The sequence below is a fragment of the Cryptomeria japonica genome, chromosome 2 (genome assembly GCF_030272615.1).
Source record: "Cryptomeria japonica chromosome 2, Sugi_1.0, whole genome shotgun sequence".
NCBI classification, from domain to species: domain Eukaryota; kingdom Viridiplantae; phylum Streptophyta; class Pinopsida; order Cupressales; family Cupressaceae; genus Cryptomeria; species Cryptomeria japonica.
The window spans coordinates 654,337,141-654,363,336 of record NC_081406.1 but is presented as its reverse complement, the minus strand read 5'-3'; the positions used below and the strand labels follow the sequence as shown (position 1 = coordinate 654,363,336).

At 36.3% G+C, this 26,196-nt stretch overlaps 1 protein-coding gene across 1 annotated transcript in view; it reads left to right on the top strand.

Annotated features, from left to right (window-relative positions):
* Positions 1-17,302, top strand: part of LOC131067700 (E3 ubiquitin-protein ligase SPL2) — a 51,753-nt gene extending 34,451 nt beyond the window's left edge. The window contains exon 6 of the mRNA XM_058002813.2: positions 16,665-17,302. Within this exon, the coding sequence (XP_057858796.1) occupies positions 16,665-16,947 (283 nt within the window). The 3' untranslated portion in view covers positions 16,948-17,302. The remainder of the gene's footprint in view (positions 1-16,664) is intronic.
* Positions 17,303-26,196: the final 8,894 nt, after the last annotated feature.

Here is a 26,196-nt window from a genome sequence, read left to right as displayed (position 1 = left end):
GTTCTCACCCTTCGAGTGGAAGTAATGTCTTCTTCCCTTAAGCCCCTTTCATCTCTTCACAATTTGATCATATGCTGGCTTGAACATTTGAAATCATTCATCTCTTGCAATGTAAACATTATGTTCATGACCTTACGCGGGAATTTGGGTGCTCTCTGGAAGTGCTTTTAAGGAGGTCGTGGATTCTACCATCAACTAGAAGTAACCTAGAAGCAAGTTGTGGATCTAAGGGTCAACTGGAAGTCACCTCAGGCAGATCGGAGGTTTTAAGTGCAAGTGGAAGTGAGTCCAAAGCATGAGTATAACTTGCTTCGCCTAGCATTTCAATGTGTTTTTACTTACTCTCAGCAACTTCAATCATCTCAAACATCATTGACTTTAAAACTCTGAGGTATGGACTTCAAGAAATGTTGATCTCACCAAATATATGAATCTTTTCAACCTGGTCGGACTTTAGACCAGCAACTGGAAATGACACCAAGCAGGTTGGAGATTTGACCATCAACTGGCAGTGCTTCAAGAGGTAGGTCAGAGATTTGACCATCAACTAGCAGTGCTTATAGAGGTAGGTCGGAGATTTAGGGTATCACTGGAAGAGACAATGAAGCTGGTCGGGGATTTGAAGGGTCACTGGAAGTGACTTCATTTCTTCCACTTTACTGTTTCATTGACTTGCTTCATTCATCTCAAGGGCTCTTCCTTAATTGACAAGGTTTATTCATCATTTTTTTATGCCTTGACTACCCTCTCCATACTTAGACTGAATATTTCATCTCTGATTTTGAAGGCACATGATGCTGATGATCAAATGAAATGATCATTATCAAGAGACATGACTTGATTACCTCCTGTCAACCCAAGGCACTGCACCTCCTCAAGTTAAAGGTTAATAACTAGACACACTACTAGATGGTTCGAATTAAAACAACTAACCTAGAAAGCGGAAAAAAGTGGGGGTCCCCATTTGCAATGGGGCAATGTCACAACAAGTTGCTCTCATATGGTTCCTTTTTTGATTGTGATGGACTACTTGGACTTTGTCTCAACCAAGGATGAAAATATCGTCAAAAAATCGCCAAAATCGCGATATATCTGGAGGCAAATGGGCGGCCGATTCAATCGGCATTAAAATCGCCCCCGATTTTACCTAAAAAATCTGCGATTTTTTCCAGAAAAAATCGGGGTTTTTTCGGTTTAAATCACAAGTTAAAAATAAAAAATTGCGCCTTCTAAATTCGTCAGAAACCCTAAAAGCTGTGTCACTGCATTTTTCGAATTTCAGTGATGAAGTTCGAAATTCGACGGATTTCAAAACATTGACAAAAATTCGGTTAAATTTGCCATATATTCGATAGGCTAAAGGGCAAATATTTGTTCTAGTAAAAAAAATTTACTATGATGGCGGAAGAAAACTCTGTCATGTGAAGAGAAGTTCCACCAGTTGCCTTGCACTTCGTCAGCTTTTTCAAGGAAACTCACAAAGCGGCTGACTAATTTTTAAGTTTCGTTCTTATGTTAATTTTTTCTCTTTTTCAAATTAAATTAAAATAATTTTTACTTTATGTTTTACATTTATATAATTTTGTTTATTATTCAATATGTTAAAACTTGACTTCTAAAAATATTTAAATTAACCTTATTATTATTTATTATAATATATTTATTATTTCATATATAAATTTCATATATATTTTTTTATTAATAATATTTTAAATTAAATTTTTAAACATTATTTATTATTAAAATCTCACAATTTTGCTCATTTTTTACATCATTAAAATCTCTCTAAAATATGCTATGCTCTGTAACTTAAATCTCTCACTATTTTTACTATTTTTAAAATTTATTAAACAGTAATTTCTTGTAATAAATTTAATAACAGTTTTTAATTTAAGAAATTACTAATAAATTTATTATAAAAAATTATTAATACGTATACTATGCATTACTGTTATATATTCATATTGATTACTAATTAGTAATTAGTAATTACTGTTATAAATTTAGAATATCTATTAGCCTTAGCATTAAAACATTGTATGTGTGTTTTTTTAGAATATTTTAAAAAATTATATATTTTCAAATGTGTGATAATTTTGCCGATTTATTGCCGATTTTTTCTCGATTTTTTTGCCGATTCCCGATTTTAAAAAAATTTTCGGCCAAAAGATTTATTGCCGATTAAGATTTTTACATCTTTGGTCTCAACAAACCTTTTTCATATATAGACTCTGTTGGTTTCTCATATTGAACTGGTTTATGAGATCCATACATGCTTCTTTTGGCTAGTGAAGATGTCTAGTTATCTCTACCTATTCTTCTTTCATAGTTGGTTGAATGTTTTTTTAATGTGTTCACTCTTGACTAGGGCTCAAACTTCGCCTTCTACTTTGAGTCAGACTTTGGCTTTGAAATTGTCTTGGACTCTCTTTTGCACTTGTCATAATCATCTTCTCTGTTTTTTTTGCTCCACTAGCCTTAGAGATTGTTGGATCTCTTTCTTTTCTCTTTGATTGTCTTGTGGTCTCTTCCCACCTTTGTTAGGGTCTAAGGGCATTGATTTTGACAAATAATGGTGCTGGTCCTTTGTTTGGTCCTCCTCTTCCTTTGTTGCCTGTGTGCTTCATGATCTCACTCTAACACATATATATCGCAATATAATGGAGTGCTTGGAAAGGATTTGAGGAAGATGATTGAGGAATGTGTATTTCTTGGTGGATCGAAATTACTGGAACCCATATTAGAAAACCAGATTAGAGGGAAATCAAATACAACTAGCTTGTATAGTCTTTCCCATAGTTCCACGGAGTTTCCTAATGAGGGATGGGGGGACAGGTTTTGGGGACTGGGGGACCAAGGGCCTAAATTTGGGGATGGTGGTGGGAACGGCGGTGGTGGTGGTGGTGGGGGAAGGGCGGGTGGCGATGATATAAAAATAGAGCTGAATTGTAATCTTCAAGGTAAAATCTGCAAAATAACATCTTTGCGAGTGCCCCATGAAAGGCCAACTAGTTATCACAAAGTTAAAGGTTGCAATCAGTATGTAATGGCATGTTCTATATAGCTAGCGACCCAGCAGCATCCTTGGAAGAGGTGGCAGAAGTGGAGGTGTTGTGGGGGGGGGGACGTTTCTCCCAATTCCCCAAGTGTCGGAAACGTCCCCATACAAATGACGGTTTTTTTTCAGGGGGACGCATTCCCATGGAGCAGTGGTCTTTCCTTGCTCCACAAGTAATAATACCTGCTCAACCTTTCCCTACATTCTACCCAGTCTAGATTGATTCAACTGCTGATACACCTGGCAATTGGGCCACCACGTGGCAGAAAGGGTACTATTTTAGCATCTTGTAATCACCTTAAGCTATTCCAAACTGTTTCCTTCACCACTTGTTTCCTTTTGACTTATTTATAGATGTGCTATCATACAAATATATCCCATAAGTACATCAAACTTTGTGTGAGATTGTCCCTTTGTTCTTTATTAGATTCCAATGTTTTCTCAACTGGCCGTCTTGTTTACATGGGTATGTTCCAAGATGTATCTTGTAATCCAATCTGGCTTCTAAAAGGCAGCAACACCAAATGTTTATTGCTCAATGATAACATTTCCTATTACACATAAACAGAAGATAACATAACACATCAAGAAATTGTGGACCAATAACAATGATTTCTTTATTTATTTAGAGTCATGCTTGTACAAAATTTAGACTAGGGAGTGTCCATCAAGATCAGATCCATTCCCTGCATACTTGAAACATATATAAATCGCCTGACAATTGCCAAACAGAATACAACCATTAAGCATTGCTCATTAAATACTTATAGTCATTTGAAATATTGTGGATTGAATGTGTTGGTGGCATTCAAATTTAGTATATTTATTGCTATTTAGAAAGGAGAAGGAAATAATGCACTTGTTGATGGTCAAATTGATGCATGCAACATAGGTAGGGTGAAGTTCACCTTTCCTCTCCTGAAAAAGGTATTTAAAGGTCATTCAGTCACCTTCTAAGGTCATGGGGATTGGGTTACAATCATGTCGTCTGAGTGGTCAATGTGGATTGTTTATACAAGGAGCTTGTGATTATTTACTACGTTGCCGATTCAGGTATGGGTATGGATATAGATTTGCGGGTAGGATAAATTTTCTTTCCTTGTGTACAGGTACGGGTACGTCTGCACACACATGCACACACACAGATATTCAATTGGTGATCAAAATACATCTCAACACTAATCTTTTAATTTTAATAAAGTCAAAGAAATACAAGATAGATGATTACATTACATATGATTAAATCCATAATTAATTATTATTACATAAATATTAAAATAATAATACATTAAAAATTTATTCATATTAAATCACAAAATAATATAACACATATCCATATATACGAAATCGGAAAGGTAGGGGAACATTTTTATCAATCCAGCCTCGTTTTTAAGGACTTTTTTCTATGTGCGTAACTGCTGGAGATAGGGATGATGTTGGGGCTGAGCAGTAGGATGAGAAGCCTTATTTGTACAAGACGATAAGTTGGTTGAAGGGAAGAGATAGAGAGGCAGACAAGACAGAGCACTTGCAGGGCGGATCAGGGTCCTTCAGGCATGCCAGTAAAACTGCTGCATATTTGTTATAAGGAAAAGGTTTATTTACGAAGGAGCGGCAAATCTTTGATGTTACAGTCTGACTATGCACACTCTATTGCTCTATATGGCAAGGTCTGTCCATCATTCTCCAATAGAGTTAATAGTTCAAAGCAGCTGACTCTCCAAGCGCTTGGGCTGGACCTGTGATGAACATGGATTGTACCAGAACCTGCATCGCACCTGTACCCGATTCCAAAGCTGCATATACTAATTCAGTGTTGTAGGTTATTTATTATTCAAACTAGATTGAATTTTAATCCAAATCCTACTCTATTTTGGTGAAAAAAAACATTTAAAAGTTAAAGGAAATGCAAGAGAATGATGAAAGTACCACACCAGAACCTTTATTCTATTAACAGCTTAAGAGACATATTACTGCAATACAAATATTTGTTGTAAACAAAACCTTTTATATTAACAGTACAAGATGAAAGGATTTAGATAGTATTGGTATGCGATTTATTTCCAATTATCATATATCAGGTGCAAATCAGAAATAAATTAAGCATACATATCTGTTAAGCAATTAATAAACAAAGATTGAGATTCAGGTACTACACCGTATGCATGAAGATGATTTTGAAATTGCAGGAACCATATTTGTATTAACTTCTTCCTTTCAGATCTGATTACAATCTAACAACTGTGCTATGTTGGGATTTTTGGTTCTGCTTCTCAAAACTATCACTGACTAACCTAGAATGTTTGAAAAGTAAACAATAACTACAGAAAATGCTTAAGAAAAATACGATGGACCTCAAGTCTAATTCTCTAACTTGCAGACCCTTTTAATGAGCAAGATTTTACATTTTATAGAATCAGATAATAAGAATTTTCCTGCCAAAAGAACATGCAACTCTTAGAGCTTGACCAACATCCAAGACACCTTAGAAATGGAACTTTATAATTTGGTTTCTGTTTGCATGTTTCCATCACCAGATTTATGCATAAGACTGATATAACAAAAGTGAACTGAAGATATAAGTCTGCCTTATAAATATGGCAACATTTTTTAAAAACTCAAAAAGAATGAAAGAATGTTTGAAGAAATATTCCATATTTAAATCAATTCACCACGCCTTCAGATTTCTGCTTGTGCTTGTACTCTGCAAAACCAGTCTAACATTGGTTAACTAAATCTTCATTAGGTATATTGACCCATTCCAATCTAAATTTTGTCTTTTCAAAACTTTTTAAGTGTTGCTTCTGCACACTTCTGGAGTTTCTGGAGATCATTATTAACCAACGTCAAATCTACCTTGGCATCCACATATTTTTCCAAGATATCTTCATTAGCACCTGAAGAAATATCCAAATCTCCTTTTGCTTTCTTTCCCCAAGCTTCATTTGCATCATCCAAGGTGTTCAACTTGTGCTTATCTTCCAGAAAAAGAGCTAGATCTTTGTCACAAATTTTTGAAAATTTGTGGAAATTTCATATAACTTTCCGACAATTATAAAGACAAATTCTTGATGCACTTTCTGACAAAACGGGGTTCTTCCACCCCTGGAATGCTTGTCTCTTTCAAATCTTTTGGACTTATTTCATTATCTCCTTAAGAAGCTTTAAATCTTGTTTGTACTTCTTTTCCTCAACTAGGAGATTGTTTGTATATGTTTCTGTTTCATCCTCTAATCTGTATGCTTCCTCATCACATTTGTATCCTGCCACCAAAATTTTGTACATTTCCTTTACAAAATTGGTAACCCATTTGTCCAAAATCCCTACCTTCTCCTTCATCACTTGCAAGGAATCTACTTCCTGTTTAGCCATTACAATTGGAGTTTTTGATGAGGTAGCTTTTTGGGGAGATGGGAGTGAACAACTCCTTTTTAAAAGCTTTCATTTGTTCCAGCTATGCTTTAAGCTCTTCCTTGGTCTGTTTGTCCATATTCATTCTAGTTACCATTGTACCAACAACTGAATCTAAGGATGCTATCTCTTTTCACTCCTAGTTTGTTTCCCCAAATTAACTTCTGAAAGTTGATAATCAGCAATTTGAAGCTCTCTGTCATCCTTATCAACTATTGGGGTAACAATTTCAGCCACCTTTTCTCGCAATCTATTTATCTCTGTTGTGTAGAAAATTCTTGGTCTCTTCATTGGCTTGACTTTTTCTACCCCCATAACCATATCTTGTAAGCTCAGTGGCTTCACAACTACTTGTTGCCTCATTTCTAGGTTAACCTTCAAACAAGTAGGCTTGAAGGAGGATTTTTACAAACCCTTGGTCACTCTGCTGTACATTGTCTTGTTTATCTTAGTCAACATTTCTTGCTCCTGTCTCTATTTCAACTTCCTTCTCAAGCTCTTTAGTAGGTATTTGAACAACTTTTGTTTGATTTTCAATATAACTGATCAATTCTTGCTGTCCTTCATATGTCAGTATTTGTTCCTCTGGTTACCTTCTGAAATACCTTGATCCATACTGTCTACTGGTGACCTTTGAAATTTTGTTCTTCATTTCCCTCAGATACAACCTGTTCTTTACGGAAATTCTTCTCAATATCTTCTGTGTTCTCATCAGAATCTTACACTTTGTTGGTTCAAAGGAGTATCCTTAAAAGATTCGGGTTCTATATCCACCTGATCAATCTCTCTATTTGTTTTTTCTTGTGGTAGAGAATTATCATGTTGTTGTTGATTCTTGTGGATTCTGTTTTTGGTGGAGAAGTAGGAGGAACATTAATTGATTCTGGAGGTACAAATGTTTTGTGAGTGTATTTTTTTTGTTCAACCTCTTCACCTTCTCTAGATGCTTGGTCAATAACTAGTCTCGTAGGCGAGACCTGGGCCATAAGCACTGCACCAAAACCTGATATAACCCGAGCTTCTGCTACCTGATACAAAATTGAGGCCCTTCTAAATGCTTGCGGGACCTCTTTTACCACTTCTTCAGCATTTGCAGGGTACTTTACTTTAGGCTTTTCTTTTTTCTTTTAACTTTTGTACTCATTTGGGATCGATTAGGTAGATCCCTTAGTAGCTGAGTTTCTCTCTTCACTTTCTTTGGGGGATTCTTTATACTGGGCTCTATCCATGCATTGCTCAATTTGAGGACCCTTTCAAAGATTGTCTCCAATGACACATTTTATAATCTGATTAGTTAATGGGATCCAATGACTTAGTGGCTATATTTAATATTATTGATGTCATGCATAGGATCCAAGACGTGCTGATCATCAGATAATTCCTCAAGGATATTATCTCTTATTCCAAATGCCTTTAACTGAAAGGTAGTTAATCTACAATACTTCCTTTTTGTGACTTCAAAATCATCTTGAGATTAGCCTCAAACTCCTCCAATGATGGTTCATGATCAGAAAATACTATAGGAAGCAACTTCTTTGACTTGCCAGAAGGGTCAAAACTATCTCGAGGCACATATGGCTTCAAATTTAGTGCCTTTAATTCTTGTGCTGCTGTCTAGCTGCTTGGATAATGCTGCCTTATGCTTCGCTGAAAGCTTGAGATGAACTTTAGTGATCTGCCTTGCAAATTCAATCAAAACGACTCTCATTGCAACACTTGGGGAGAAGGAATGGTGCCTTATAGAAGCCAAAATTTCTGATGTATGTAGGTATGGGGAGCTGAATAAAGTTAATAATTAAAATCCCCAAACCTTAATCAATGGCATAGCTTCCTGGGACATTCTATAACCAACATCTTCTATTAGTTGATTGATTATGGCATATGGGAAAGCATCATTAACCTTTTTATAGTGCTCCTCTGCTTCCTTGAGCTCTAGCTGAGGATAGAATTTCCAAATTTTACTTTGTCCTGGGGCTTCTTCTTTGACTCAATGATGACATGTCAAATTTCTTTGTATCGATCACTGTGATCAATTGGGCATGGCAGTCCAAGTAGGTGTCTCCTTTCAAAATCAGGTTAATGAAGTAGAATATCCATGTCTTATATGATCTAGGTTCTTCTTTTTCAAAAGCCCTGCTTAATGGTGTTATAAGATCTGCAACTTTTGGTATTAACTATTAAGTATGCCTTGGTAAGTTTTGCAGGAATCTTGGCTACTGATTTCCTCTCCATTTTGAGCCAATGTCTATTGTGGTGTTTTTGATAACCTGTTACATTTGCATCATAAGCTGTTAGGGCTTTCTCTTTAGTCATCGGACTGATTTCCCAGTGGGAAGGCAAGTCAACAGTTGTTCTAATCATAGGAGCAGTTAATTCAAGAATTTCAATTCCATAAGGATCATAACACTTCCTACTCCTTGAGTCATAATGTTGTGCAATAGTTAGAATCAACTCCGGGCACTGCACTGCTAATGGGAAAGAAGCCAAATGAGCCAAAGTTGAGTTGGCTATTTCCTTGGCTTTGGGAGTAGCATTTTCACCCAAAGTATCTTCCTTAAAGGCATCGAGGTCAATGTGCCCTATTTCTGTATTTGTTATATTCATTACCTTAGAAGTGAATTTGGATACTTGGTACCCCTTTAAATTTGTATTTCATGGTTAGAGGGAACCCATCAACCTTAGCTCTCTTTCCTTTCATTTCTGTCTTCTCTAGGATGACTTCCTCTTATACCCTCTCTTCTATTTCTCAGGCATTCTAGACATTTAGAATACCTAAAAACATAAAGAATAATCTTTAGAAATCCTTTTTAAGCGATAAAATTTCCTTGCTTTGTCAAATTCTAAGCATTTTGATCATAAGCAAGACTTCAAGTCATGAGAGGATGCGGGGATCACTGCTTGGAAATGCAGGGGGACCAAGGATTTTGGGACTCGAGGCAAACATTCTATCAGGACGTGAAAACTTGAAAGGATATGACTTAATGAGTGGCAATAATCGAGACCTCTGGAGGATTAAGGGCATCCAAATATATAATAGGGGTTCAATGGAGATCTGAAGTCCTGAAAGGAAATCCTTGGGCAAGCATTTTAATGATGGAAAATGGGTATTGGGAGTTTTGGAAGAATAAGGATGTTGGGAGATTATTCTAAAATCCCAACGAGACCTGAAATTCCATTGACTATGAGAACAAGAGTTTGGACGGGGAGTAAAACTTCATAAATGATTTTGGTGAAGAGGACTTCATCCAAAAGTCCCTCCAGGGCACAAGATCTCGAGAGGAACTGGTTTTAACGTTAACCCAAAAGCTTTAACTTGGCTTATTCTGTCAACTTTTTAAACTCAGGGAACAAAATAGATTTTGAATTTGGTCATTTGATTACAAGGTCTGTGCAGGACTTGAGATTTTGATAGATTCAAACTATTAAGAATTTCAAAATACTTAGGTCATTTTTGACAATTTTAGGGCCGACTTGATTTTAAAGAATTAGGTGTTGATCCAATTTATTCACCTAAACCCTAAACCTAATGTAAACCTAATCAGATTATAAACTTGAAGAAAGAAGGAAGCAAGACAATAACACAAAAGGAAAAAACATGAATACAAAACCAAACAAAAAAGAACGAGAACCGACCTGCAAAACACAAACAGGCTAAGAAGAAAGCAGGATGAACACCAAATCCAAACTCCTGAGCTGCAATATAACTCTCCTGAATTCGGACTTCTAGAAACCCTTCTTAAATTAACTGGATTTAGATGATTAGGGTACCTAATACAAACTGGAAATTCCAATTTTGGGGTGCAATAATGACAAGATTTGAGCTAAAACTAATTATATATCTCCACCATTAAATGCAAAAGTACTGTCATAAATGCAGTAGATAGGGAGTGAAAGTTTAGGGAGAAACCATACTTTGGATTCTAGTTCCTTGGACTTGAAGCCACCTGGAGTTCTGAAGTCCTAGGATACGGACTTTATCCATCAATCCCTCCAGGACCTGAAACTCTCCCCAAAGGCAAAAACAAACAAACAATCCAAAAGTGGCTGGGAAATCTGACAAACTTGGGATCCTGGGGAAAAAGAAAACCCTAGAAACAAAACATAATACAAAAGGAAAGAAGGAAGGAGAAGAAAAGAAATTTTAAAAAAAGAACCTTGGTGTTGCAATTAAAGAGAGAGATTTTTGCAGTACAACTAACCAGGGATCATTGTAAAAAAAAACCCAGAGTTATTAGCATATTAATATAGAATGAGAATTTGCAGATAATTTACGAATTTGGCTCAGGAGAGGCTACGCACCCTGAGTGCTGAGGCTGAGCAGCTACGCTCTTAGGCCAGACAGAACGTTTTTATTCTTTTTATATCTTTCCTCCAAAAAGGAAACACTAGCAACCTTAAATACTAACCTAAGGCCTCCCAAAGTCGGCCACAAAACAAATTTCAAAAATCATAAAGAGTTTGGCGCCCACCAAGTCGGCCACCCATTAAAAATAAATCTAAACACTGGCTGGGTCGGCCCAGCTTAATTGGGGATATTACAGTCCCCTCCCTCAGATGGTTGCTTGTCCTCAAGCAACCTTATACTCGGATGTTCGAAAATTTCAACCCCTTCCCAGGTAGCGTCTTCAATCGGAAGGTTCTTCCATTTCACCAAGTACTCTGGAATGATCTTGTTCCTCAGCCGCTTCTCTCTTACATCAAGCACCGTCTCAGGTTCAAGGATGAGTTTCCCTTCATCGTAAAGTGGCGGCAGCTCCTTGGATGGAATAATCTGCTGTCCAATCGCTTTTTTTAGGCATGACACATGGAAAATGTTATGAATTCTGCTTCCTGGGGGTAACTCGAGCTCATAAGCGACCTCCCCGATTTTGCCAATGACTCGGAATGGCCCGTAGAATTTAGGCTTTAATTTTTCTGCTCCATTCCCTTTAAGCGATGACTGACGGTATGGTTGTAGCCTTACATAGACCATAGCATCGACCTCAAAACTCCTTTCAGTCCTGTGCTGATCTGCATAAAGTTTTTGTTGATTCTGGGCACGCTGCAAGTTCTCTTTCAAGGCGTTCATGATATCCACATTTTCTTGGATCAAATCTTTAGCCCTTGGGACATGGCTGTTGGCAAGAATTAAATTCATGAAGGAGATGGCTTCATAACCGTAGAGTGCTTTGAACGGACTCATTCCGATTGACATATGATGTGTGGTGTTGTAGCAAAATTCCCCTAGGTGTAACCATTTAACCCAAGCCATCTGTTGCCCTGTCACGTAGTTCCTCAAGCATCCCTCAAGCCATTTGTTTACAATCTCTGTTTGCCCATCCGTTTGGGGGTGGTAGCTGGTGCTAGGAGTTAGTTCTGTGTGGGCCAACCGGAAGAGTTCCTGCCAAAACATGCTGATGAACCGGCTATCCCTGTCACTCACAATATTCTTTGGCAGCCCGTGAAGACGAAAACCCCTCCCATAAATAAGTTTGCAACCTGGTGAGCCTTGAAGTCTGATGGAATGGCATAAAAATGTGCATATTTGGTAAGTCGATCTACCACAACATAGATGCAGTCCTTACCTTGCACCTTCGGAAGGCCTGTGATGAAGTCCATGGAAATACTTTCCCATTTCTGATTTGGAATGGGTAGGGGCTGCAATAACCCCGCTGGAAAGACATGCTCAGTTTTATTTTGCTGACATTTGCACATTCCCTCACATGCTGCAAAATATCTTTCTTGAGCCCCTTCCATGCAAAACGCTCTCTCACCTTCTTGTAAGTCTTGAAAAATCCGGGATGACCTGCAAGAGGAGTGTCATGACATGCTCTAATTATCCGGTTTTTAAATTTGGATTGTGGTACCAGGTAAATCCGCTCTTTGTAGAAGACGAGTTCACCAACTACCTTGTATCTGTCATCAACAATCTTACCTTCCCATACATCACTAGCAAATGAATCTTTAGCATATTCAGCTGTAATTCCTACTCTCCAATCAGCAGATATATCAGTCATAGCACAGAGGTGAGGTTTTCTAGAAAGAGCGTCTGCCACAATATTATTTTTGCCTTTAACATATTCAATATCGAAATCGTAAGCTTGGAGTTTGCTCACCCATTTCTGCTGCTGATCGTTCAAATCTCGCTGATTTAGGAAATATTTCAGGCTGTTATGATCTGTCTTCACTACAAATTTCCCACATACCAAGTACTGTCTGAACTTCGCAAGGGCGTGCATGATAGCCAACATCTCCTTATCATAAATAGAGAGAGGCCTTTCTGGATTGGTGAGCTTCCTACTTTCATAAGCAATGGGGTGCTTATTTTGCATCAACACCGCTCCAATGCCCTCCCCTGAAGCATCGCATTCTAACATGAAAGGAGATGTAAAGTCTGGAATAGCTAAAATGGGGCATGAACTCATTACCTTGTTGAGTTTGTCAAATACTTGTTGAGCCACGTCACTCCAAGCAAATGTTCCTTTCTTCAGTAGATGGGTTAATGGCGCTGCTAATTGAGAGAAACCCTTTACAAACCTTCTGTAGTAGCTGCATAGGCCCACGAATCCTCTCAGCTGTGTTAGATTTTTGGGTGCAGCCCATTCCTGAATTGCTTTGATCTTTTCTTCATCTACGCTAACCCCTTGTGCGCTAATCTTGTGGCCCAAGTATAGGATTTCTGTCATCCCAAATGCGCATTTTGACATCTTGGCATAGAAAGAATTCTTCTCGAGAATATCCAATACTTCTTCTATATGTCTCAAATGCTCCTCCCAAGTCTTGCTATAGATTAGAATATCATCAAAGAAAACCAACACAAACTTCCTCAGCTGTAGATTGAATACTTGATTCATGCAAGACTGAAATGTGGCGGGAGCGTTGGTCAACCCAAATGGCATTACTAAGAATTCGTAATGCCCATAGTGACATCGAAATGCAGTCTTCTGCACATCTTCATTTCTAACTCTGATTTGATGATACCCAGAACATAGATCAATCTTGGAGAAATAGACTGCCCCATGCAATTCGTCTATCAACTCATCGAGCCTGGGAATTGGGTAACGGTTTTTGATTGTCTTTTTGTTGAGGGCTCTATAATCAATGCACATCCGGAACGTCCCATCCTTCTTTTTGACCAATACAACTGATGATGCAAAGGGGCTTGAACTTGGCCTTATGAGCCTCATTTCCAACAGCTCCCTGATGGCTTTCTCAATCTCTTCTTTATACATTCGTGGGTGTCGGTATGGGGTAGTGATAACTGGTTTGGCCCCTTCCTCGAGTTCTATCACATGCTGAAAGCCTCTATCAGGTGGCAACCCTGCTGGAATTTCTTGAAAAACCTTGTTCTTTTTATCCAGAATTTGTTGAATGTTGGCAGGGAAAGCTTCTTCCTTCTTTGCTGGACGTGGATCCATGACCAAGCATTCAGCTGCCCAAGCTAACTCTTCTCTTCGGAAGAATCTCTCCATTCTTTTGACAGAAACCATCATAGGCCCATTTTGTGAAAGGCCCTTGAGGACAACTTCCTTTCCGTCCCATTCAAACTTAAGCTCCATTGTACGGTGATTGATTCTATATTCTCCCAATGTTTGGAGCCATTGAACTCCTATGATTACCTCGATATCGCCTATGTCCACAACATAGAAGTCATCTCGAATTTTGATGCCCCCAAGTGTTAACTCCATCTGGTTCACAAGAGTGGTGCAGGTAAGGATGCTTCCAGCGGCAGCAACATCAAACCCTTCAAACTGCTCTGTCTCCAAACGCATTCTGCGCCCTGTCTTAGTGTCAATAAAGTTGTGAGTAGCTCCTCCATCTATCAAAACTGTCACTTGCTGTCCTCGAAGTACTCCTCTAACTCGGAATGACTTGTATCGAGGAGCTGCTGACAGTGTTGCCAAAGTACCTCCTATGTTACCTCCTTCAACTGCCACCTCTTGCTCTTCTTCATTGGTGGTTAATTCATCTTCTTTGGATTCGTCCTCAGGGAGTATTTCTATGTAGTAAACTGGACTTCTTCCTTGACACCTGTGATTGTTAGTCCACTTATCCTTGCAATAGAAACACAGCCCCTTCTTCCGAAGTTCATTTCTTGACATCTCATGAGGCCCTTGAGGAGGAACTTTGGGTGGTTGATTGGCCTGGCTGGTTTTAAAGACAGGCTTGGTTGGCTGTATTGCTGGTGTGTTCTTGACTCCCATTTTCCCTATCTTGGTGGAGTCTTCCAAGTTTAATGCCCTTCGGATAGCTTCTTCTAACGTGGCTGGCTCAAAAGCCCTTACTAGGCCTTGTGTTGATTCTGATAGGCCTTCGATGAAGAAGAACGTGAGTCTTTTTTCTGAAACATCCGTCACCATAACTGCAAGCCTCTGGAAATCTGCCACATAGTCTTCCACAGTGCCTATCTGCTTGAGCCTAGTGAGCTCCTGGAAGTAGCTTTCAGGATCTTTCCTATCGAACCTTTCTGTCAATTTCTGGGTGAATTCAGCGTATGTAGTTATTTGCCTGAACCCTTGAGTAACCAAGCCGTGATGCCACCATTCGTGAGCTAAACCTTCCAAGTGCAGAATTGCAAACTTGATAGCCTCATCTTCTGCCATGGGGCTGAGAGAAAAATAGGTGTCAAACTTTTGAATCCATGCTTGTGCTGAACCTTTTTCTGTACCATCAAATGTTGGCAGTGTCAACCTGGACATCCTATTCTGCAGATCCCTGTTGAAAAAATGGTTCGTTTGACTCCCCGTTGATCCATTCTTTATGTTGTGAAACTGGATAAATGGGAGTTGTTGTCTTATTTCTGGATCAATCTTCATATAAGCCTCCATGCTGGTGTCAAGATCTCCTTCCGCAAGCCTTTTTTTCTTCGCCTCCATTGCTAAGGACCTGTTTGGGTATGAATGAAGGCTGTGTAGGGCGTGTGCCTTTGTTCTGTGACTCGGAACCATTGCCTTCCGTCCCATTGTTGGATGCAGATCTGCTACCAATGTCTTTCATAGTCTGCAGTACTGTTTGCATCAACTGGTTATTCTGCTCCTGCTGTCTGGTCATTTGGTCTTGCATTTGTTTTATGAAATTGAAAAGTTGTTCGTCCTTATCCATCTTATTACCGCTGCCTCCTATCCCTGACGAATTTGCGGCTGCCTTCTTTTGTTCTCTTTCAAGAGCATGCTGATCTCTTTGACTCAATCGCATAACATCTCCACAGGCTGGCGGAGAGTCCTCGCTCTGATACCACTGAAATGTGCTAGGGCAGGAATGGTAACAATCAACCTTGGTGCTGCAATTAAAGAGAGAGATTTTTGCAGTACAACTAACCAGGGATCATTGTAAAAAAAAACCCAGAGTTATTAGCATATTAATATAGAATGAGAATTTGCAGATAATTTACGAATTTGGCTCAGGAGAGGCTACGCACCCTGAGTGCTGAGGCTGAGCAGCTACGCTCTCAGGCCAGACAGAACGTTTTTATTCTTTTTATATCTTTCCTCCAAAAAGGAAACACTAGCAACCTTATATACTAACCTAAGGCCTCCCAAAGTCGGCCACAAAACAAATTTCAAAAATCATAAAGAGTTTGGCGCCCACCAAGTCGGCCACCCATTAAAAATAAATCTAAACACTGGCTGGGTCGGCCCAGCTTAATTGGGGGTATTACAAAATACACAATAAACAAGAAAACAAAGAAAATGAAAGGGGGTCCCCATTTACTCATGTTAAAACATGGGGTACAGGGCATAACAGCACTTAGAAGAAAGAATAAATGATTAGAACTGCTATCTTTCTAAACAGATTCCATTCATGAGTGTTAAATCATTGCTATTGAAATTTGACCAATAATGCCACAAGCTTTAAGTGCATTCTTCTGTAATTCATGTCAATGCTCTAGATGGATATAAGAACCAATGGTATTCTGGTGTCAATTGGCTGTTTTGTGAGGTTGAATTCCTCCCTAAAGTTTGGCGTGCATATTTCCTTGTGCATTATCCATGGACCATGAGTATTCATCAGCTTCTAGACGAGCATTTCTGGAGATTTTCTGAGCCCTTTTTTGAGGTTTGCATGATCTTAAGTTTTGCTGCTGAAACATAATTGCTGTTTAGGTCTATTATTCCACGTGTCCTTGAATGGTCTACTGTCATAATTTATGACAAAATAGTTAAGATCAACTCAGAACTTACAGAATTAAACTGGGGAATCTTCTATCTTTTTGCAGGAATTGGCGCAGATTTATAGAGTACTGGAAACGTCGGAGGCAGGCTCAGCTACCAACAGTGGAACCAAATATCTCAAATGGAGTCGATGATGAATCCGGTGAGCTTCCAGATGGAGAATTATGTGTTGTTTGTTTGATGAGAAGGCGGAGATGTGCTTTTATTCCTTGTGGTCATCTTGTTTGCTGTTCAAGGTGTGCTCAGCTAGTGCAGCGTGATTCCGATCCAAAGTGTCCTGTATGCAGACAGTCTGTACATAATTCAGTGAGGATATATGATTCTTGAAACATGCTTTTTTTCTGGTTAAATGTGTCAGGTGTAGCTAGCATCCGTTGATCAAAGTAAATGCAAATTTCGTCTATGATTATTTCATTGCATACCATTGGGCTTAACAATTCCATGTCTCCACACACTTCTGCAAATGCAATCACGCAACACTAAATTTTACCCAGATGCAAGGTTGTCTTTTTAGAATTCGTGCTGCAGCAGGCAAGCTCTTCTTCCTTAAGAGTTGACAGGATGAACTATGTTCTATTGTATATTCATTTGGTAACTGTGACATGTATGTGCTATATTTACTGATATTTCTTTGGCAAGGTGAATAAAAAATATACTCGAGGATGCACTTCGAAATTTTAAAGCTGGTTTCTCTGCATCATCTATCTATTTTCTCTTGAGTGACATTGGTTTTGGTCTCAGTAATATCTTGTCAATAATTTCTTATGGTGAACTACAAAACAATATAGATATTGCATTCTAAGTGAGCCAATTTAATATATTTTCTCCTTTCCTGTGGGACTTCGCTCCAGGGGCCTTCCAGTTAATTCCGTTGGAGGGGTACAAATATTAGATTTTGAAATGTTATTTTTTATCGTAATATTTTATGCTTGGCACTATCATAAGCTATCGACAGATATTAAGTGACTTTTCTATTTTGCAAACAGTTGTCATTCATGTTCACAACTTCACGTCCTATGACAACCCTTACTATCAAGGGGAAATCTTCTTACAAACATTAACAATTTTTTGTTTGCTAAGTAGTTTGGAGAATCCTAAATTTCTGTGTTGAATCTCAACTGGTATGATACTAAGCCAAAAAATGATACTTTTACTAATATTTTCCATTAGATCCTTTGGGCCACATAATTAAAACGACACAATGTTAATTTTTAGAGTCCAGATGCTTAGTGGAGGCTAATTTGATCAGGATTGGCACGAGGGTCAGGATTGGTATGAGGTGATATATTGAACGATTGTTTATGTATACCTAAAAAAGATGATGAAGGAAGACGACACCATCTAAACAAAAATGTTTATTAATATATCTTTTAAAAACCTTTCACTCAAAATAAACAGTCCGTCCCATTTTGGAGTCTCTTAGACGTGAAAAAAGTAACTAGGAAGCCACCCGAGAAAATGTTTAGGGTAAGCAAAACTCTGTTTTAAAGGTCTGGAAATTAATAATAGATTGTTGAATCTCCATCTGGCCTTCATAATAAATGAAAGAATAGTTATAAATGATACTCGATCTATCCATCTTAGATGGCTCTATATAAAATCTTTGTTGTAAGCTTTTGTTCTCCAACCAATTTTTGAGGTTTGTGTCGGTGGTGACTGAAAAAGCTTATACAATTTGTATTTATTATCATCAAATAAACATGCATGCTCATCTCATTATTTAGAGAAATATTAATACTATTTTGAAGATTTGTATTTATTATCATCAAATAAACATGCATGCTCATCTCATTATTTAGAGAAATATTAAGACTATTTTGAAGAATGTTAAAAAATATATTGTATTTATTAAAATCTGCTAACACAAATTATGTAAATAAGCTGTGATTTAAATTTTAGTAACACATGCTTCAAACAACTATGCTGCATGGAAATAAACATTCTTCCATCCTTTATGAAGTCATTAGACTATAATCATGATTCAAATGACGGTCACTATGAGCTGAGAGGACTATAAATTATGATACTAATTATGGATGGAGTTTCCATCCTTTATGAAGTCATTAGATGCTAATCACGATTCAAAAGACGGTGACTATGAGCTAGGGACTTCTCAAGGAGAGGACTATAATACTATGAGCTGATTGTTGGAACTAATTTTGTTATGCTAGTCTAGTTAGAGAGCTCGAAAGATTTAATATAGCGCGTTCGGTTCTTCACTCATTCTCCTAGTTATTTTCTTTGTCATTATAAAAGAGTAACATTGAGTCATGATGATACAAGTTATCTTTGATCTGATTTTTGTTTGTGGTGTAATTTCTATTGTAATATTTTTGAATGAGTATGATGTATGAGGTATCAAATAGTTTATAGTCCACATTCACAAAAACAAATGTTATGAACATAGGCTTATAATATTATTATGTATGGTGGGGGTTAAGGAGACGGTGATATGTGGTTCACATTTCCATTGATTAAATAAATTATGTCAAAGTATATTCATGGGGGATTCACTTAGTGAACTTGGGTTATATCATGTGCATTCATGACATACTAAAGAATCCTCTTATTTGCAAAACAATATTGCCCTAAACTCATTTTCTGTTATCCCTTTTCAATACACAATTTGAATTAAAAATCCCCTTATTTTCACCAAATATTGAAATTTTTATCGCTCAAATTAAAAATTTCTCTATTTTCACGACAATATATTGTTATCAATTTTGAGAATATTAAACCCTCCAATATGAATACACGTGATATAATATTGCCTAGCCAATGAAACCCCGTGAACATATTGATCAATGAATAGATAATGGGTTTGCTAGATCTTACTATTATTTAAGGGTTTATTAGATCCTATTATTATTCAAGGGAAGTGAATCTTAATTTCTCCATAGTCGGTATATTTTAAAGTTTGGGCGATGCTTCAATTTCTTATTGTAATAATTATGCCTTACGGAATTCTAAGGCTTGCTATTACGGAATCAAATCTAAAGAATTTTAATAGAATGAAACGCAATTAATTTCCCGAAGGTTTGACTACCATTGGTTGCTTGAAACTGCCAACATGTCACGATTGTGGAAGATTTGAAGGCTTATATTTTTTTGTAACATTGGGAATATGTTCTCATAGTTGATTAAAAGCTAAAGACAGGCAATTTTTATGAGGTACAGAGAAGTATAGTTTTTAAAAGGTGTCAGTAATTGAGCATTCTTAGAGTTTCGATCATCACTAGATAGATACAACTTAAAGAAGATAAAGATGATCTTTTATAAGAAGAATAATGACGAAATCAAAGGCTTAGAGTCCACAAAAATATTTTGAAATTTGAATGTCATTTGTGAAGCTATGAAATATCATAATACACAGCATGATGATAGCGTACTAGTTGCACTTTAATGCTACAAAAATTTGAATGTCATTTGTCAAGCTGTGAAATATCATAATACACAGCATGATGATAGCGTTCTAGTTGCACTTTAATGCTACAAATATGGCCTCCTGTGTTGTAGTTAACTATCTTTTGGAGAATTCCCTTAGCAATTTTCTTTTATAGAACTTTTTAACTTTTGAAGTTGAAGTATGTATGTCTTGATGTATTTAATGAATTAATTTGTGACTTATTTGAATTGTGAGTATGATATTATATCTAAATGTTCAATGTGAAGGAGTGTTAAATTCTAAAACTTTATGTTTTTAAGTTGTGCTAGTTTAAAGATTGTCTAAAAGTAATTTGTTTTGTATTATTTGTTAAGGTTTTACAAAAAGATCCACTATTTTGGTGCATCAACCTTTTGATTTTGTATTATTTTATTTTCTTTCTTACTTCCTCTACAATTATTGGTTATTATGAGATTAAGAGAATGCCTTAATTTGGAAGTTGGTATAAGATTGAAATATTCGAGTTTCCTATCATCATGATTTGGCTACGGGTGTAATACAAATAAAAAAAACTTAAATTGTGGATAGTTTTTTGGTATGTTTGGCGTGACTATTTTATAAATTATTTAAAAAAAACTTACAAAGGTTCCTCGCTTACAGGAATTCTAGATCAATATATGATAAATCTATCTACATGCTATGCATTCATAAAGTCAACACATGACTCCATATTTTAAATCTGTTGGTAAATTAGAATCAATGGCTTATAAGATATAATTCAATAAGGTCCATTCTAAAGGATAATAAAAGAGAACGATCTTTAGATTTGAACAACAAAATCTAAGAAGAGTATAATCCAAGCTATTGCTAGGATTTCAGTCACACCATTGAGAGGTAATTCTTTGCCTCTTCAATAAGGTCCTTCCACTCTTCACCTTCACTAATCATATTATTTTCATTACTAAAAATGATATTCTTATATTAGTACTAAAAACTTTGCTTTTTTTATGGGGATAGTCTCATATCATAGCCATATTGTAGAAGCTCAAAAACATCCTTATTCAAGGTAACAAGATTGCTTTGAGACATGCCATGCCTCTTTTCCTAGAAATATCTAGTTTAGCTTATCATCAAATTGCCCACTATAGTGGATATTATCTATTAGTCAAGAAATGGCTTCTACCAACATGTAATGTCTACCAATAACAATTTGGATGAGATACAAATATGATGCAAAGTTTCTAAAATGAATTGATATATTTGAAAAGGTAGAGGACCAATGTTATAATAGATAATATTAAATAAATAATTTAAATCAAGGGTAGAAAGCAAGCACATATACATCCAACCTTATAACTCAACAAAGCACTATGAAAATTATCAAAAAAATTCAAGGCATACTACAATATCAAGGTCATTGCCAATCACTTAAACCATCCATAGCTCTAGTGCTTACTATGCAAATACACAATGATATGGTTGGAGGCTTAGATTTTTTGGTACTTGGAATGAAATGTTGTCAAATAATTTAGAATTTGCATGATGTATAAGTAACAAGTATCTACAACTACAAATGGTCTATATTAGCCTCTTGTACAAATAATGAAAGTTTTGAATTCCCAATTAGAGGAATCTAAAATCTGTAATATTAATGAAGGTTCTTCAATTAACTTAGACTCAGTGAGATCTAACTACTTCTCAAGTGCTAAGAAGAGAGATCTAGATTCCCAACTTCTTGTTATTCCTACTATTGAGGTCATGAAACAAAAGATACCTTTGATTAAGTATATCTCTATATAAAGTACGAGACTTTTTCGTTCACTAAACTGTCACATTCTATATCATTATGTTATGTTTGACTTTATTTTTGATATTTTCTCTAGGATGACAATGTAGTTGCATATACGACATTGTGGCCTCACAAATCCTTATGTTAGTGCACTAGCATCCTATAAGTTTCAAAAGTTTAAATATTGTTTCCCAACCTCTCTACTATAGAAATGCCTTTGTATAGGTGAATTTGACCCTCTCTCCTTCTCATACCTCTTGGAATTCCAATTGATTTTATGTATGCAAGTTCTTTTTGGCAAAGAACTTTCTTGTTGGTTATTTTCTTAGTTGTAGCTCTTCTAGAAGTAAATGTTGTTGAATTTTACATTCAAGCTTTGTGAACTCTCGATCATGTTATTCAATTGTGGTTATAATTATTTTTATTAAATTATGTCATTTTGTTTACCATCTATTTGTTTGGTGTGGAGCCTGATCAGTCTCCAAGTGGGAGATTGTTGATATGTGGCGACTGATCAACAAAGTATTGTTGATTTTTGGATGTTTTTTGTTATGAAAACTGACATTGTAATAAAACCCTAAAAAGGCCGACTTTGTTTGGTGCCCTAAAAACACATGTTATAAGCGGCTGGGATGCTTAAGGCATGGTGACGTTGGTGAACTATTTTTGCTAGATAATAAGAAAGATTGGACGGCTGTGTATGGAGGACATAACCCATTTTGGGCGAACCACGTTAAACCTTTGTGTTATCTGTGTCCTATTTTATTCCTTTATCTTTTGTATTTAAATCTGCATATAATTGTTAGTTCATATTTGCTTCCGATCTGCTCGAAACCCTAACACTATTTACCTTTAAAAAATACTTCCAACTTCTCTTCTTCTTGTTTCATCATTGATTGTTTGAGGTGATAGCACGCACGTGCGCACACACACACATTAATCCTTGACTATGCAAGCCCTTTCTCTACATCATCTTACTATTGATTTACTACTATTGACAAATCTTTGGTGATTTTGTTCCCTACTATCCTCTTGTACGCTAAGGTGTTAGTATTTGTATAGGTATAAGATTTTACACTTATAAATTACTTATTTTGTTGTTTTTAAGTTCTAGACACACATAAGCTTAAAAACACAAAAAAATTGAATTCCTTGTTCCATTAAGTATTCATGAAGGCTAAAAGATCAAACTAAGGGCTTGGTCATCTCTCAAGAATTCATCGACCTTTTTATCCTAGAAATAGGTATTTAGAAGTTTTCGATTGCACAATGGTTTGCATCTCCCTTTTTCCCTTTCTTATTACTTTAATATTTCCTTTAAAGTAACTAGTTTAGACAAGTATTTTTTTTATCTCGTGGCTTTGCTTTTTGTCATGTAGACAAAACAAGTTCAACATAGATACTTTTATTTTATGTCATTTTGAGACAATAACATAGAACCAAGACAACAATGCAAGTGTGCTAGCATTCATGCTAGACAACTTTCTAAATCTCTTTCCCCTATCATCTTACATTAATTGTTATGAAATCCTTTTCTAGTTTTTCTTTATCTATTTGTAATCATTTCAAATTTTCTATTTCCAAATTCCATATTCTTACTTATGGAGCACAATTTAATAGGTGAGAATACATTTAGGACAAGACTATAACATATTTCTTATTGTTATCATAAAATTAAACATTTCATTTTATTATTGTCTTCTAAGGTAGATTGTTTGAAAAACTTAAACATACCTTAAAAAATAAAATAAAATTTCTAATCTAAAAAAACAAGACAAATACTTACCAGGTTTTTATTCACAAATTAGATTAAATTGCTATTGACTATTTAATTGCTTAATCATTTATTTTTTAAATAGAGCATAAAAAATCCTCTTCATGTGCCATGTGTATAGTTACACCACTTCTTCATAGTGAAAGCATTGACAAAATGTTAAAAACTTTTGATGTGATTTGATCTATAATAATTTTTATAAGTTTATGAAAGATTGATTCCCCTAAAAACGATAAATCCTTTGAATTTCATTAACCAACTTAATCCGACCATGCTCCATAATTGTCTGCACATTAATGAGTGATCTCTAAAAATTTCAAAAAAATATTTCCAAATGTTTATTTTTTCTTTATTTTATTATATAAAAATAGTCAAACCAAACTTATAACAAATATTCTTTAACAAGTTTTAAAACCATATTATCAATTTTATTTATTTATTTTTTATGGAAGATTTTTCGTTCACAAAGTTTTGTCAGCTACTCAATATAGGAGCACAAGCCTTAGACTACACCTTATTAGCTAAGAGCCAAGGAATGAAAGGTATCCGTTCTACCAAATTTGCCTAGGGTAGGATCCGAGCCTCACCCACTCAACAAGACTGTTGATCCCTGAAGGGCTCATTAAGAACCATTTAACTTCAACAACATACAAATGACCCATTGACATAACATTAAATTTTAATCTTTCTTTTAATTATCAATGAGGCCCTGACCCTTGGCATGGAAAGACCCTAGGGAAAACATACCAACAATTGTTATTATTAACTTCGCGCACCCATTGATCCTAAATGATACATTAGATTTCGACAATTTATTTTTGTATGTCTCTATACGCGACTTAACTTCTTATAACTATTGTTCTTTCTTTTGGGTAGTAACAACACACATTGTGAGATCCGTTATGCGCACAAGAGTCAAAAAGTACACATTTTGAAGTGTCGTTGGATACCTACTGAAAGATGCCTCAATAATTGTGCATTTGAAATTGCCAACACTTATGCACAAACGTCCCACTAGTCGTGCACAAATGACCCAATAGGTGTGCATAAATAGACCAATTATGGTCCAAAAATGATAAAAGATGGGTTGCTAGTGGTACATATGAAATTTATTAATAGACGTTTAGTTATCATTTTTTCTCTCTTTAAAGTTAGTAATTGAAAGGCATTAATTATCATTTCTTTTTAATGTCTTTCTCTCTTAGCTGATATTATTGCTGCTGCATGTTGTAGTAAGTGTGGTCATTGCTATTATTTGTAATCTTGTTTGGATTCAATATTAAAAAGTTAATAATTGAAAGTTGGGTACACAAAGAATGATTGATTATTAAAACTACAAGGACTACTAGTACTAGTACTAGTCCCCTACTTTTCACTATAATTGATACATCATTACACATATTGAAAAAGCTAGGTCGTAGTTGTGAGTCATGTGAGGAGGTGTTCACCATAGGCTTGTTAGGTGCCACCGCCCATAGGGATTATTAAACAGTCTTGTGTCTCTTAACCTCCTTGTCAAAAACACCAAAGTTTCAACTAAGTGGAAAATGACAGGCAGATTGATAATACAGACCCTGCATTTCTCCACTCCTCATCCAATCAGAAATCCACACATAATGTCCGGGACTGCCAGTGAGAGGCGGAGCACTGCAACTTTGGTCTGTAAAGTTAAAATTATATATATTTTATTTAGGTTGGAGGTACTTGACCGTACGCTCTCACTTTCAAAGGAGACATTTTCAGTAAAAAATGAATGTCGCTTTGCATTACCTGCATTTCCAGTAGATTTACGTCACTCTTGCGAGTCGGGAAAAGGGAAAGAAGCAAACATATCCGTCTGTGATGGGAGTCAAGTTGAATTGAGAGAGTCATATTTGGAAGGTGTAATTGATGCTTTACGCAAGCATTTCTATTTGACCTTTATCCTACCAAGTCCTTCCAAGGGTTTTGTAATGACATAATGGGATGCGATCACATCATCTTAGATGTGAGATCGGTAGGTGGAGGATATGCAAGGAAGTTTGGGAAGAGAGAACTTACATATTTTACAATGAGGGTGTGGTGGAGACGGAATGTCACGTTATGGAATGTGCAGCCTATAAGGATATCCACATTCAATATGAAAACGGTTTAAAGGTCGACAACATGAACCATTTGTTTGACGATCAACTAGATTGCTAGCATCCTAGTCAAGATCCATCGCACAAGATTCGACATCGAAAGGTGCATGAAGATGATTTAGGATTGTTTAGCTCTTGGTCACTTGGGCTGTTCAGGCTCGCCGATGTCATTAAAATCAATCAATCATTCATTCATTCACTATCGTCCTTACTAATTAGGTTACAATTGTTTTGAGATCATGGTTTTATCTACTTATTAGTTGGCCAGACCTCACTTGCTGTCTATTTAATCTTTGTAATGACACACTATCATCCTTATTAATTAGAATGCAACTACTTTGAGATCATGGTTTTATATACTTATTAGTCACTCAGAACTCACTTGCGATCTATTTAATCTAGACCTTTATAAGGTGCTAGGAGGTGCAATAGTGCCACCTCAAAATAAGCAAACCAGAAATGAAAATAACAACAATACTTGTTTTTCCCCAATGGAGGAGGTTCTCAC